The 16,966-nt window shown below is 36.3% G+C and overlaps 1 protein-coding gene across 1 annotated transcript in view; it reads right to left on the bottom strand.

Moving 5' to 3' along the window:
- Window positions 1–16,966, bottom strand: part of LOC150079398 (pyridoxine-5'-phosphate oxidase-like) — a 67,510-nt gene that overhangs the window by 7,753 nt on the left and 42,791 nt on the right. Inside the window, exons 5-6 of the mRNA XM_090382569.1 lie at window positions 13,400–13,528; window positions 6,044–6,123 (exon numbers count right to left, since the gene is read on the bottom strand). Coding sequence (XP_090238695.1) covers window positions 6,044–6,123; window positions 13,400–13,528 — 209 coding nt within the window. The remainder of the gene's footprint in view (window positions 1–6,043; window positions 6,124–13,399; window positions 13,529–16,966) is intronic.

Here is a 16,966-nt window from a genome sequence, read left to right as displayed (position 1 = left end):
GAACAGACTTCTTTAGGAATTGCTAACAATTTCTGTGTGGCATTCTGAATCATTTTCTCAGTCATCACAAATTCACCTTTCAAGGGGACCAGAATTTGCCTTTGCCTGCCTAACCTCCATTGTGACTTGATTACAGACCAGCTTATAACTATCATAGGCTTCCATTTCACCTGTTAATTTATATGTATCCCATGCATTTTTCTTCTCTGCCACATGTCTCTAGTTCATCTGGCATCCATTTAGGTCTAAACCTTGAACAATATTTCTTAGTTGTTATGAAAAGCCTAGTAGCTTCCAAGATTAATTCTTTGAATGCTTCACAATTTGAATTTGCTGTTGGTCCCACCGTATAGAATTTAAATACTGTCTCAGACCACCGTAGTCACCTTTATGAAAGCAAAAACCCTTCCCTTTACCCCTGATGGTAGTTACCTCTTTGAGTAAATCCCACTTGAGCACAATGTGACCACTGCCACCTAGTGGTTCCTTTATCTGCAGATTCTTAATGCATGAAGAATTACTACTGATAATCAGATCAAGAGTATCACTCCCTCTAGTTTCCTCCTGAACATGCTGCTATAGAAAACCATCATCCAATAAATCCACAAAAGCCTTGCTTGTGTGTGAGTGACCAGCCCGCAAATTCCAGTCAATATCTGGGAAATTAAAATCCCCCATTATAAGACTCTCTGATTTACTGGCCCACTCTATTTCCCTGTACAGTTTCTTGTTATACTCATCAGAGTCATTAGGCCTATAGCACACTCCTACTCTCAATTTTGATCTCCCAATGCTTATGTCACACCAAACCGACTCGACACTGCACTGTCCAGCGATGTCGATTGGCTTCACTTCCTTAGATTTTATGTTTCTTAACTAATAGCATAACCCCCTCCTCCCTTCATATCCTGTCTATCCTTCCTGTACACATTGTACTCCCCAAATTTCATTTCTGCATTCCTTATATGTGTGACACCAAGTCTCTGATATCCCAACAATAACTGCCTTTGAGGTTTTGACCAACACCAGAAATTCATAAAATTTATTTACAAAGCTCCTAGCATTGGTGTACACACAAGTATACATGCACCTGTTCCTATTCTTAGCTACCCTAACACAGCCCATGTATTTACTTGTTCCACAATGACTTCCAGCAGTCTCTGAAATCCCCTGCACCTTGTCTTCCAGGCTGCTGCTCATTCCAATAGAAGCAGTGCAAGAATCACTTTCACCTCTCCCAGCGGCTAGTGTTAATCTATTAGTCTGTGTATCCCCCCCCAAGCTAGCAGTTTTCTGACCCACCTAACACTGCCTCGATAGCATTGGCAAATATTCTTGCACCTTTCTATTTAAGTGTATCCCATCCCTTTAGAAGTAGTCGCTTCTGTTAAAAAGCACAGACCAGGTGAGAAAAATTCTACCCTCAAGCACAATTCACAATCTCTCCATGGCCGAATTGATTGACAAGGCTCTCATCATATACTGCCTCCTATTGTCTCTGGGTAGAATTGCAGACACTTTCCAATTCAACAATAACTGAAGGTTTTTTTTCAACACTGACCTATACTTGTGTAATTCCGCTGGTCTCCTACTGTTAATATCATTAGTGCCAACGTGTACAACAATATTACCTTTTCCGCCCTTAAAAGATGATATCTTCTTTAGAACATCATCAACCTTTGCCCCTGGCAGACATACCCTGGTCCTGTTCCACCTATCCTTTTTGCACAATATGTTCCCCGTTTCCTTGACAATAGAGCCACCAACAACTATTTCCTTTGGGACAAGCATATTTTGCCTTGGGGGTTGCCCTTGTTTCATGATGTTCAAGTGCAAGCTCTGGTGTTGTAGCCAAGAGCTTGATGGGACCCTCAATTTAAATCTTTCGAGAGTATTCACCCTGTCCTTCAAGCTCTCATATAGGCCCATAACAATGCTGAATTGGTGCCCGATTTCTTCACACTTCTTACAACACGCACAAAGACATTCCCCTTGTAATATCATTTCCCGTTCCTGGTTGCTCCACAAATATCAAACAAGCAGTACATTTCAAAAGGCTGTGTTTCAGAGGACAACTCCCCCCCCCTCCCCTTCCTCATTTCTCCCGAGCCACAGCACTCCCATTAGCTTGAGCCTTTTTCTTTGCTGCTCTGGTCTGAGTCATGATTTAGATTCAATTTCAATACAAAAATATAACACTAAACTTATATCCCAATGCAGTTATAACACTTAATTCAGACACAGCATGGGTTTGTTAAGGGAAAGTCTTGTCTGACAAATTTGATAGGATATTATGATGTGGTTACAAAGGAACTGGATGCAAAAAATAATTTTGATATCATATATTTGGATTTCAGGAAAGTTTTTGACACTGTTGCGCATGGAAGACTATTGTACAAATTGGAGCAGAATGGGATTAAGGGTAAGTTGCTACAATGGATAAAAGGATGGTTAAGTGGGAGAAGACAGAGGGTGGTAATCAATGGGTGCCGCTCTTTGTGGACTAATGTTATTAGTGGAGTCCCACAGGGTTCGGTGTTAGGTTCACTGTTGTTTTGTATATTTATCAATGATATTGATGAAGGGATATCAGGCTTAATGTCGAAGTTTGCAGATGATACAAAGGTTGGTAGGGTTGTTAATGACAGTAATGGCAGTGTGCTACTGCAACAGGATCTAGATAATTCGGACAGATGGGCTAAGAAGTGGCAACTGAGGTTTAACCCTGACAAATTTAAATATATATATATATAAAAGGTTTAACCCAGAGAAACGTACCAACTGTGTGGTACTACACTTAAGGTGGTAGAAAATGAAAAAGACCTGGGAGTAATTGTGCAGTCAGATATGAAGCTTTCTGAGCAATGCAGACAGGCTGCCAGGGCAGGTCATGGGGTTTTGTCAAGGATATATAAGAATTTTGCTAGCAGGGAGGAGGTGATTGTCCCTCTGTATAAGGCAATGGTCAGGCCACGCCTTGAGTACTGCATACAGGTCTGGAGGCCTCATTTTAGGAAGGATGTAGATTTGCTTGAGCATGTACAGAGAAGGGCAACAAGATTGGTGAGGGGAATGAAGGGATCCTCTTACCAAGAGAGGCTTAAGTTCTGCAAATTGCAGTGGCTGGAGACTAGGCACCTGCACGGTGATCTGATTGAGGTGTATAAGGTCTTGAATGGGTTGAGCATGCTGACTTCTGATCGGATCCTTCCACTTGTTCAGATTACTAACCTAAGGGGGCATAAATTCAAATTAAGAAAAGACAGATGTAGAAGAGATGTGCGGAAATTTGCTTTTAGCCAGCGGGTGATTAATTGCTGGAACAAACTTCCATCTGTCGTTGTGGAAGTTGATAGGCTGAATAAATTTAAGGAGGAACTGGACAGGCATTTGGAGGGAATGGTGTGATTTTTTTTTTTTTTTTTGGCTGATGCTGCATAAGCTCATACACTTGCTTTCTTGCATCACATGCCACTACTACTACTACTATATATATATTTCAGTATCGAGTATTATCTCCGAGTTATGTTATATGACTTTCGCATCTCCTATCAAGTTATATGTATTAATTTATAATGTTATGTTTGATAGGATTCAAGTTATATATATTAATTATAATAGGAATAATAGGAATCTTGTTCCAGAAATCAGCTACCAGCTAGCTAAAGGCATAAACACAACTATAAAAAAAAATCCATGTTTTTAATTGAAAACAATTTTTTAAAAGAAAATTACAGCTCTGAATAAACTTTAAACATGTTTTTTATAACTTTTTTTTATTAAAGCCTATACGTGTATGTTATCTCCACTGACTGTCAGAAAGCAAACCCTGAAAGAAAACATAATCAAAAATCCCACATGTTTCTGATGTTGCATAATGGTAATAAATGTAAACATCTGGTACAAGCAAAGCACCAACACTGTGAGATGCTATGATCAAATGTGGAGCCAGCACACAATGACTGTGCAATAAAAAATTTGCTAATCTTAAATTCAGATTTTAGATTGCTTGATAATTATATGCAAGAATATAAGAAGCCTAAAAAATGTGAAATATTATGAAATTATAAAAAAAAATACAATAAGCATCATTAACTTGGTTGTCAACTATATATTTTTTTGTCATTCCTTGTTTTTATTTGCAAATTTAAGTTGTTTCAGTGGCAATTTACCATCACTGTGCTCAGTATTAATAAATATTACTAATTAAATTAAATTAATCAATATTATTATATCATTAAGATTTCCAATATTGAAAATTCATCCAAGGCCACAGACAGCACATATACTGTACAAATGAAAAAGGAAATAATGTTAAAAGTTGGTAAAATCTCAGACTGAGTCATTAATACACAATCAATGACCTCTGATATAGACACAAGAATACATTATAGTCCCTACATTCAAAGTATGATCAAGCAGTTTCGGGACAGAAACAAAACTTACTGCCATGCCTTAACCCCTTGTTGATGTCTAGTATGAAAGAACCAACTGTTTTTTTCCCCTTGATCCAAGGAATCAGTGATCTCTCCTTTTTACAGTCCAGTTTGTCCAATTCCTTATATTTATGTAAATGTTAAATTATCAATTGTACATATTTCTGCAGATCAATACTGTCATTGTTTTTTTTTTATTTATTTAATTGTAATTATTTTATTTAAAGTTGGTTTCTTTTTTGCACCCTTCTAGCTTGCATGCTGTTCTAAAGGTGTTTGTAAAAAGCAATAAACTGAATAAATAAATAAATAAATACTGATCTCCTTTGAAGTAGTCTCCTTGACACTATATATGCGGATTCAAGTGCTTCTACAAATTATAGAAATATTCTGAACAGACTTCCTTAGGAATTGCTAACAGTTCCTGTGTGGCATTCTGAATCATTTTCTCAGTCATTACAAATTCACCTTTCAAGGGGACCAAAAAAAAATAAATAAATCACAGGACCTAAATCCAGTGAGTTTGGCAGATGGGAAACCACAATGATGGCATGCTTCACAAGAAATTCTTGAATGGAAAGCACCAAGAGTGCAGGGGCACTATCATGATGCAAGCACCAATTCCCTGAAATCTACTTTTCCATCAGTTTTCTTCGAACAGCATCTCAACACAGAACTGTTTTGTAGTATTTCTAGTTCATTCTGTGACCACGTGGGACAAATTCACAATGAACGATATCCTGCAAGTCAAAAAATATGATAAGCATGACCTTCATATTTAAGTGAGATTATCTTTCTTTTTTGGATCTTGGAGAAGACTGTTTTCAGGCAAGAGGACCAGACCTTTATTTTTGGGTCACAGACTTGCATCTCTGATTCAACACTAGTAATGACAGAGGACACAAAGTGGGTTAGTAGCAGCATTTTGATGAAGATTCCGAGATGCAAGAACTCACTGTGATCATCAGCAGGGATGCGAAACACAAACTTGATTGAAATGCATCATATTCCCAAATCGTGTTAAAACTGATTGACATATCCCATAAGAAATACCAATTTCACTAGCAACTTTGTGGATAGTGAAATGTTAATCACTCCTGATTAGATCATAAATGACTGAATGTTTGGTTTTTGAAGTTGAAGAGCAATCGTGGCAAAGATAATTTAACAGATAAGCAGCATCTTTTCCAAAAACTGTCTAACATTTTGTGAGTTTCTGTTGTGCCTTTCCCTAATTTGAAAAAAAAAATGTTATGCTAATTTTCTGCTCAGTAAAATTGCCCAATCTCAGTTAATGTGTACTAATTCAGAATGACCGCATGTAAACAGGTGGTTCAGGCATTACTTTTGTCTAGATGAGTCACCAAAAATGTTCTGGAGAAGTCACAACTCATTACGTCACAATTTCAAAATACAAAGTTGCTTCTTAAACTTTTTTGATCACATTTCACCCACAAACAATACTTACAGCAACTGTATGGCTACATACCAAATGAGTAGATATCACCTCCATGTGTGATGAGACTTTTGCAATCACCTACCCTCTTACATTACATGATGGTGACTATAACAAACATTTAAGTTAAAAAATATTAATCTGTAATTACCAACAACTGGGCTTAGGAAGAACTTTCTCATTCTTGTTCATATATTCAAGTTGCAAACTTTCTTGTTTTTTCATTAGCTCCTAATTAAAAAGAATAAAAATACTAAATAAACTCAGTATATTCAGTCAGATGTACACTACTGATCATAAAACTTGTTTCCTATCCTAAAACAGAACTCTCTGACACGAAGTGATTTATATTTATTATAGTACAAGTCATTTCAGAAGCAGAAGGCCAACAAGTTTTATGACCTGCTAGTATACTTTTAAATATTTTTTCTGTAGTTGAAACATTTGTGTGAAATCAGCATTAAACAAAGGACTAACTGTTATACAGCCAAATCTGCCAAATCCAGTAATCTATTATCTGGCAGTAAACATTTTCTGGCTACATTTAGGAAAATGGATGAATATAGCAAAGTGGCCGAGAATTGGGAAATTTTGATTGTGGACTGAATGTTCACCAGTAATCTGTTATCTGGCACTCAACATTTTCTGGCTACATTTAGGAAAATGGATGAATACAGCAAAGTGGCTGAGAATTGGGAAATTTTGATTGTGGACTGAATGTTCACCAAAGCAACATGTTAGCTGATTGTGTAGGGCCAGGATTTCACCACAAAGCTGTTAAGTTTTTATTATGCTTCTATAACAATGAGAAATTTGTATTTGTTAGGTCATGGGATTGTCTAATTTATATTTGTGAACATGATCAGCAACTCAATAATAAACAATGGATTACTCAGTTTCAGAAGCATTAGGCTGAAGCAATGATTCATTAAACCTGTTTTGTTTGGTGAATGTTTTTAGAACTTTTATATTGTTGTTAGCAAACAATGTCGACACTGAAAATTTTCATTCATTTATATTTGTCCATATGTCACCAAAAGAAAATTAAGCAGCCTAGAGGACAGTGGCCTTTCCAAATGCATACACAGGTTTTAATTGATTGACGAAAGGTTGTATTGTCAAAAACACTCAATACTGGGATTTTATTGAAGCGACTGTGTGAAATGTTTGCTTTTCTCCTTAAACAGCATATATAGTAGGACAGATTTTTGGAGGTGGAAGTGCTCCCACACAGTAGTTGACTATTATGGCCTTGCTGCTGACTATTATGCAGGAGTGATTTTCAAAACCTCTTAAATAGACTTTTTATATTTCTTAAAATTAGTAATGTAATTATTATTTGTGTTTATCTGATAAAGTAGGTGAAATTTTTTTTTCTTTACTTGGCCTTGGAAATTGCTCAAACATGAGAATTGAAGGAGAGAATTTCTACCGATGTTGTTTGGTGCTTATTGCATTGATATAAAGACAACATATATGCTATCAAAAATTCTTTTATGCAGTTGTGTAGGAGTATAATAGTAGAAGTATTTTTATTAAGTCTGTAAACTATAAATTTATAGCAGTATGAATGTAATTTAATAACATAACTATATAACAATGTGTAATATAATTTGATAGTGTAGCATGTACTGCTGTTGCATAACCTCGGACTAGTGTAGCGCATTACTGCACTTATGTATTTTATAACACAGAGAGCAGTCTCGCTACTTTGAGTTCTCCTTCATGCAAATCATGGTTTTATACAATGCATTACTCTTTGCTTATTTGTGAAGTTTTCTGTAATGGGACATGATACAGTGAAGGGGGATGCCATTGTGTGTTTTTGTTGTAATTAAGCATAAATTCAGCATTCTGATGGGAAAATATGAGAGCTAGAAGAACAGGGTTGATGCCCTCAAAGAAATTTAAAAAAAAAGGACCCATAAAGTACTCAGCTTCCCAACTCAATACTGGAGCCTAGTCATGCATCAGATAATATAGCAGCATCCTCTTCCTCCCAAAAAAAAGCACTGTTCCCACAAGAGGCATATATAGTTGATAACTCTGTTAACAGAGAGATAGGAAATATACATGAAATAGGACCTGGGTATGTCTGTAAGGAGTGAAAGTTAATGAAATTATAAGATTGCTAGGAGTACATGATGACAGCCTTGCCAATTGATTCACCTGGAGAGACTATGCAAGGAAAACAGGTTAGAATTTTTCCCAGAGTGGTCAGGGCTTGCTAACACAGAGAGAGAGAGAGAGAGAGAGAGAGAGAGAGAGAGAGAGAGAGAGAGAGAGAGAGAGAGAGAGAGAGAGAGAGAGAGAGAGAGACTGTTTTTGCAGAAATGGACTACACTTAAATAGGAGCACAAGAATACTTGCTGATGCTATTGAGGCAGCATTAGGTGGGTCAGAAAACTGCTAGTTTGGGAGGGGACACAAGATGAATACTTTAATGGCAGCTATAAGCAGATGTGAAATTGATTGTTGTTATTTGGTTTTTAGAAGCATTAGCAACTAAGGCCATATTGCTCAGGGATATGCGGTGGTCATTCTCTGACCTTTCCGCATCCTCCACATTTGGTGGTGACGGGCTCGAACCCCGGTCTAATCAAGAAGCACGTGCTATGCCTGCTGCTCCTTCCCACCTGGCTACGGAGGCGCCTGTGAAATTGATTCTTGTGCTGCTTATATTGGACCACAGGGCATCCAGGAAAACAAGGAAAGGAAGTCTACTGGGCCTGCTTGTGGTCCTCATGGGAAAAGAAAATATACGGACCGTGTTAGGGTTACTATGAGCAACACAGGCATACATATGCATGCTTGTACACTAATGCAGTGTTTGCCAAACTGCATACAGCTGGGGACCCCAAAAACTTTATATACCTGGGACCTATTTTTTTTTATTTTTTTTCCTCTCCTTTCCAATGCTTTTTTTTTTGCAGCTGAAAAATATAAATATATATAAAAAAAAACCAATTAAATAATCTCCATTATTTAATTTTATAACAATAAATTATTTACAGTACTGTGTTCGCTATAGCTTTTAAATAACTAAGAAAGGAACTCATGTGAACAGTGATATCATTTAACACCATATAGTAATTTTGTCAGGAGCAAAACAAGACAATTTTATTCTCAAATCTGGTTCAACAGCCAATCTATTTATATAATTGTTTTTGAAGAAAACCAAAGATGAGAATTCTTGAAATAGGCCTCTGGGGCCTATTTCAAGAATTCTCATCATAAAAATATAAATTTTTAGTAGTTTACACCAACCTTGCGTTGAAATAATAAAACAAAAAACAAAATTAATAGTTTAATAACTGGTATTACTAATTTACAATAAATTACTATTTACAAAAAAGCATATAAAAAGAAAAAGAATACCATAAAATATACAGAGTTAAAAGCGCTAAAATCTGAAGCTTTCGAAGGGTCTGCCTTCTTTCTCAACAGTATGCTTTATTTTTGAAGTGCAATGTTAAATACCTGCAGATTCACGGCACATGTCACGTGATTCAATGACACGTGCATTGTTCTCATGCGTAACGGAACCGGAAGTGGCTCAGGAGCACGTCAGGTGAAATTGTTCATCCCCTCCAAGAAATCAGCGAAATCAGCCGTGGTGGAGCATTATTGGGAAAAGCAACATCAAAGATGAGAAAATAGTTTCACACTTATATTGCTTATGACTTTTTCCTATATTAATTATAGGATCATACAATTATTTGTGTATTTTCTAAGTACTGGAATTTTTTTCCCCAAGGAACAGTACCAGACTGCAGACCACGCTTTGAGAAACATTACACTAATGTGTAGCAACTAAATCCAAAATAAATAAATAGTAAATAAATCTGATGAATTTGAAGTAATGGTTAAGTCATCAAATGCAGACATTGTAGGAATATCTGAAACATGGTGCCACTCAGATATATAAGAATGTAGCAAGTACATGTACAGAAAAGACAGACAGGACAGTAGGAAGAGAGTAGTTTTCTTGGTTAAGAAGAACATAATTCAAAGCATTTGGCAAATAATCACGAAAGCTAATAAACTTTTCATACTAAGAGATGCTGTTCGATTTTTAGGCTTAAATGGACGTCAGATGAACTGAAGACATTCGTGACAGAGAGAAAAATGCATGAGTTGTTATAACTTATCAATGAACACAGAATCCTACATTAAGTTGTTGTTGTTGTTTTTGGTTTTTAGGAGTATTAGCAACTAAGGCCATATTGCTCCGGGGATATGCGGTGGTCATTCCCTGACCTTTCCGCATCCTCCGTATTTGGTGGCTCACGGGCTCGAACCCCGGTCTAATCAAGGAGCATGTGCTACGCACTGCTGCTCCTGCCCACCTGGCTACAGAGGCGCCCTACATTAAGTAGAAACTAGTCTGCAACTAAGTCAACTAAGGGAAGGATAGGCAAGCTGAGACATATTATGAGAAGTCTTTGGCTAAGGATGCAAAGAATAGCAGCAAAGAATTCTTTGCTTACATTAACACTAGAAGAAAAAGAGATGAGCCACATTAGTCCACTCAATATGAATGGCACAACTACAGATGATCCTGTTCAGATTGTTGAAAAACTGAATAATTATTTTTCAACTACATTCAGACATGAAGTTTCTAGAGATGGGAACATCAGAAGTGTATATATAATAACTGGGAGCTAAATGTTTCTGTGATAATTGAGAAGAAAGTGGAAGAGAAACTATTGAAGTTAAAAGTAAATAAGGCACTTGGGGCTGACAGCTTTCATATAATACCCTATTATATGAAAAGAAGCAGCTGAAGAGGTAAGTAAGCCTCTAACCATAATTATGAGGGCATCCTTAATTCAAAAGTACCTACAGCCTGGAATTCCATAAATGTTTATTCTATTCATAAAAGGGGATCAAAGAGTGAAGTGAGTAATTACAGACCTGTAAGCTTGACTTGTTCCAGGGAAAATAATGGAGTCAGTGGTTAAGAAGTCTTGCAATCTTGACAAGAATGCAGTTAAATGGAAATAACAGCATGGATTTGTTAAGGGAATATCTTTTGTGACCAATCTGATTAGCTATGATGCAGTAACAAAGGTAATGGATGCAAAACATAATTTTGACATCATATACTTAGCTTTCTGTAAGGTTTTTGACACTGTTCCACAAGAAAAATTGCTGTACAAATTGGAGAAGAGTGGCATTAGGGGAAAGTTACTGATATGGATAAAGGGGTGGTTCAGTGGCAGGAAACAAAAGGTTAGGCACTGTTTTTCCTGGACTAATGTATTAATGGAGTGCCTCAACATTCAGTGCTGACCCCCTTTCAATATTTATTAATGATATCGATGAAGGAATACAAGCTTAATGTTCAAGTTTGCAGATGACAGAAAGGTTGGCAGAGTGGTTAATGACAGGATCGGGGTGCAGTGCTGCAACAAGACCTAGAATGATTATGCAGATGGGCTGAGAAGTGGCAATTGATGTTTAACATTGATAAATGCAGGGTACTGCACATAGTCAGCAGTAATCTCAGAATAACACACCAACTGGATGGTACCACACTCTCAGTGATGGAGAACGACTAGGAGTAATTGCAAAGTCTGGCCACATGAAGTTCTCTTAACAGTGCAGACAGGCTGCTAGGACACCTCATGGGGTTCTGCCATGAGGCAGAACATATACAAGTTCTGCCATGATATACAAGAATTCTGATAGCAGTGACAAGGAGTTGATTATCCCATTGTAAAAAGTAATGGTTACACTTCACCTTGAGTACTGAACACAGGTCTGGAAGCCTTATTTTAGGAAGGATGTGAATCTGTTGGAATGGATGCAGAGAAGAGCAACAAGATTTGTGATGGTGAACAAAAGGATACTCTTACCAAGAAAGCCTTTAGTTCTAAAAATTGCAACACCTGGAAACTAGGCACCTGCAAGGAGATCCAACTGACATGTCCTTACTCTTTTTCAGACACCACACATAATGGAACATAAACTGAAACTGAAAAAGGATGATTGCATTATAGATATGCAAAAATTTGCTTTCAGCCAGATAGTAACTGATTGTTGGAACAAACTTCCAAATGGTGTTGAGGAAGTGGCTAATTTAATAACACTAAAATGAACTGTATATTTACTCCTACTTTTTGTGTGCTGTATGTTACCTTTCTCATTTAAAAAAAAGGCTACACTTGTACAATAATGAAAGTATTTTTGTAGCCTTTTTTCATGGCCACCCAAAAACCGAAAAATTCTAGAATATGGCAAGAACATGTCTAGATATGAGATGTTTGACTGTACAACCAAATAATATATCTCTTTAGTAACATATTTTTATAAAATTTATGGTTCAACAAATTTTAGTTTTAAGCATTTCAGTTTCTAACAAATAAAAATAAATTCAGTCTTAAAAATCATTTTTCTCTCACATAATATCAAAATGTATGCATAATTACATGATATTTACAGTATATATTTAATTTTTTGTAGAGATAAGAAGTGTATATTTAATTTACTTAACAACCATTTTTTTTTGTAATATTACTCTGAAAAGCTATTTTACAAAACAAGCTTAATAAGCAATCTGATAAGAGATTATTTTTTGCTGCTGAATATTTAAGTTAAATCTGGAGTCATAATTTTACAGTTGTCATAAATAAAAAAAATTTCAAGATCTGGCATAATAATGTAATTTTATGCTAATATGATGAAATGTGTTTCCTCTTCACTCATGTAAAAAACAAATTTTCAGAATCTTCTCTTCATTCCTAATTTTAAAGCTTCGTAAATTTGTTACTCCGTATCTCACTTGAGAATATCATGTTAGTTGCAATTTGTGCGTGCCGTGTTCTTTGTTATTGATTGCTTATCTTTTTTACTGTTTTAAATTTAAAAAAAAAGTCAGTGAACAGAAATATCAATTGGTTAGTATGTACATATTACAGTATTAATTAAGCTATGTATGCAAGCATATTTTTATTTTGCTAACCTCTGGAAAATATTCTTCCAATTTTCACGTATCATTTAATTTTTTAATTGGTAAGGTAATAAAGTGTAAATTTGTGCTTAATATATATCTTTACTTTTATAGCCTATGGATAATATTCCTCCTACTTTTGCTTATTAGAATTAGAATCACTGTTTAATACAATTAAAATTCAATTCACAAACATGAATTGAATTTTGAGAGAAGAAAACTATAATTCTTCAGTTTCTGCCAGGATCTGAGCCCAGGCTTTTTCAAATGCATGACATAACAAAATCATTATATTGTCACAGAGAACTAGCATTTTATCACTTACATTATGAAAATAAAACTGAAATATATACCACTTCCATTTTGATTTTTATAGTTTTAATATCGCGAGTCCAATGTTCAACTAATTAAGAAAAGAAAAATTCTATGAGAAATATTCAAAACTATCCACACTATATGCATTTTAAAATGGTGGCCAACACTTGTAAATCATAATTTCATGCTGTTTTTGGTGGGTGTGAGTCAAGTACATTACATGCTGATATTCCTTACCTCTCTATCTCTAATAACAGAACTTTGCTGACTAACTATAGCTGAAAGTTGACTGCCAAATGGTCTGCGATGAAAGTATTCTTCAGATTCCTTTTCATCAACTTTTACAGCCGTCCCTTCAATTCGAATCTGTAATGAATTTTAGAGTGCACATCTGTTTAAAATAATTTTCATTACAACTAAAAAAAGTACAAAATACTTTTTCACAAACAGCTATTTGTGAAAATTCTACACTGAAAATAAGTTTTCACTAATTTTTTGTCATATCCAAACATTTAGTTAGTCAAGAATAGGTATGCAATTCTGCATAAATATAAAAGCTAGACACTGTGTACCAACTAATCAAGAACATAAACAAAAAATATATTCAAATAATTCCAAATAATAAAGAGCACAGATGCTAGTATGAAAGTACCGTATGCATTCTGTGCAATATTTTCCACTGGAGATATGAAAAATATAGGCATGGTAAATTCGTTGACTTAGCAATACACGTCACCTCAGTCAAGAGTCTCTGATAAGAAAGGGATTTTCATAAAAAAATTGGATTACCTTATATGGGTTGTGTTGTTTAGAATTTTTGCCATGGCCACCAAGGCCACAAGTATATGGTTTCTGCAAGTGGCAGGTATCAAATGGTCAGTTTTTTTGCTCTGTACAATGGAAAACCTTGGCTTTCTGGGAGAAAAATCTGTAGATAAAACAAGAATGGTCTCACCTTACCCATTCAGTACAGAAGCTTGTGTGTGTGTGTGTGTGTGTGTGTGTGTGTGTGTGTGTGTGTGTGTGTGTGTGTGTGTGTGTGTGTGTGTTATATCCTAATGGTGAGAGATGTATAGTTTTGGCTGTGAAAGTTTTGTTGCATATATTCAATTGTATCTTCTTATTTTTTGCTCGATGTGTACTCTTTTCCTTCTAGTAGAGTCCACTTTACATGGCATTGTTAGATATTCAAAAAGGAGGATCGAAGGAGTAATTACAGACCAGTTAGTTTAACTTCTTTTCTGGGTAAAATAATGGAGTCACTGGTTAAAGATGCATTGCAGGATCATCTAGACAAGACTGCAGCAATAATTCAGACACGGCATGGGTTTGTTAATGGAAAGTCTTGTTTGACAAATTTGATTGGATATTATGATGTGGTTACAAAGGAACTGGATGCAAAAATAATTTTGATATCATATACTTGGATTTCAAGAAAGCTTTTGACACTGTTACACATGGAAGACTACTGTACAAATTGGAGCAGAATGGTATTAAGGGTAAGTTGCTACAATGGATAAAAGGATGGTTGAGTGGGAGAAGACAGAGGGTAGTAATCAATGGGTCCTGCTCTTCGTGGACTAATGTTATTTATGGAGTCCCACAGGGTTCGGTGTTAGGTCCACTGTTGTTTTGTATATTTATCAATGATATTGATGAAGGTAATTATGCTTAGTGTTGAAGTTTGCAGATGATATAAAGGTTGGCAGGGCTGTTAATAACAGCAATGACAGTGTGCTACTGCAACAGAATCTAGATCCTGTTGCAGTAGCACAACTGTCAACTGATCCTGTTGCAGTGTAATTTTGGGAAGATGAGCTGAGAAGTGGCAACTGAAGTTTAACATTGACAAATGCAAAGTACTGCATATGGGTAGAAGTAACCCCAGAGGAACATACCAACTGTGTGATATCACACTTAGGGTGGTAGAAAATGAAAAAGACCTGGGAGTTGGGAGTAATTGTGCAGTCAGATATGAAGTTTTCTGAGCAATGCAGACAGGCTGTCATAGCAGGTCATGAGGTTTTGTCAATGATATACAGGAATTTTGCTAGCAGGGAAAAGGAGGTGATTGTCCCTCTGTATAAGGCAATGGTCAGGCTACGCCTTGAGTACTGCATACAGGTCTGGAGGCCTCATATTAGGAAGGATGTAGATTTGCTTGAGCATGTACAGAGAAGAGCAACAAGATTGGTGAGAGGAATGAAGGGATCCTCTTACCAAGAGAGGCTTAAGTTCTGCAATTTGCAGCAGCTGGAGACTAGGCACCTGCGAGGTGATCTGATTGAGATGTATAAGGCCTTGAATGGGCTGAGCACACTGAATTCTGATGGGATTCTTCCACGTGTTCAGATTACGAACCTACGGGGGCATAAATTCAAATTGAGGAAAGACAGCTGTAGAATCGATGTGCGGAAATTTGCCTTTAGCCAGCGGGTGGTTAATTGATGGAACAAACTTCCATCTGTTGTTGTGGAAGTTGATAGGTTAAATAAATTTAAGGAGGAACTGGACAAACATTTAGAGAGAATGGCTGTGTGAATTGTTTTTTTTTTTTTTTTTTGGCTGATGCTACATAAGCTCATACGCCTACTTTCTTGTATCACATGCCACGATTACTATTACTATATGCACACAAACATTTCATTGACATTCTTCCAGTGAAGTAAGGTTACCACGTGAGCCTCATTGTTAGAGTTGATATTGAGCCTCACCTGTGGGTATAAAACACCAAATTTTGGCAAAGCCTAGTTGTTTTGCAACATACAAATCCTTTGCTTCCACCTTCATGCCAGTGGAGCTACCAGTATCCACCTGCACATGGTCTAAAATGACTATGAATTTCTAATATGGTGTAGGTGATGACTAACATTAGCTACTCTTCCATTCTAACTAATATAAGCGAGAATGGAAGAGTGGTGCCCATGCCACACAGAAGAATGGTCAAGTCTGTGCAACACTAAATGGTAAATGACTCATCCACCTAATGCAATACCATCACTCTTCCAAACCTTGGGAGAGAGAGAGAGATTTCCAAACCTTTTCTACCAAGAAAGGCTTAAGTTCTGCAAATTGCAGTGGCTGAAGACTAGGCACCTGCAAGGTGATCTGATTGAGGTGTACAAGGCCTTGAATGGGTTGAGCATGCTGAATTCTTCTGCTTGCTCAGATTAAGAACCTGAGGTGGCATAAATTCAAATTGAGGAAAGACAGTTGTAGAATTGATATGCGGAAATTTGCCTTTAGCCAGCGGGTGGTTAATTGCTGGAACAAACTTCCATCTGTCGTTGTGGAAGTTGATAGCTTAAGTAAATTCAAAGAGGAACTGAACAAACTTTTTGTGTGACTTTTTTTTTTTTTTTTTTGGCTGATTCTGCATAAGCTCATACACTTGCTTTCTTGCATCACATGCCTCTATTACTACTACTACTACTACTACTATCCCTAATGAAGTTCAAAACAGAGCTGTAAAATCTTGACTGTAAAATTATACCATACTTTTCTAATCCAGAAGGGACCATCCTTTTCTTGCAATGTGCAACACATTACAATAGGAATGTGTTGCATGCCACCTAGTGGTGGATCCAGAAGCTACTGGAATCAATACTCTCCTCCCTCTACACTGATCCACGCTTGGTACTAACAAATGTTTTTGCTAACTATGTAAATGAATTTTATGCTAAGCACTTGTAATAAAAAAAAATTAAGACAATTTTGCTTATAAAATAAAATTAATGTAGATTAACAGATATATGTTTGTCCCACAGAATTTATGTTGTGAGAAGCTCACTAGCATCTCTACTT

The sequence above is a fragment of the Mastigoproctus giganteus genome, chromosome 10, assembly GCF_048544385.1.
Source record: "Mastigoproctus giganteus isolate SK-2022 chromosome 10, ASM4854438v1, whole genome shotgun sequence".
Classification (NCBI taxonomy): Eukaryota; Metazoa; Arthropoda; class Arachnida; order Uropygi; family Thelyphonidae; genus Mastigoproctus; species Mastigoproctus giganteus.
This window is presented reverse-complemented; position numbering and strand designations above follow the sequence as displayed.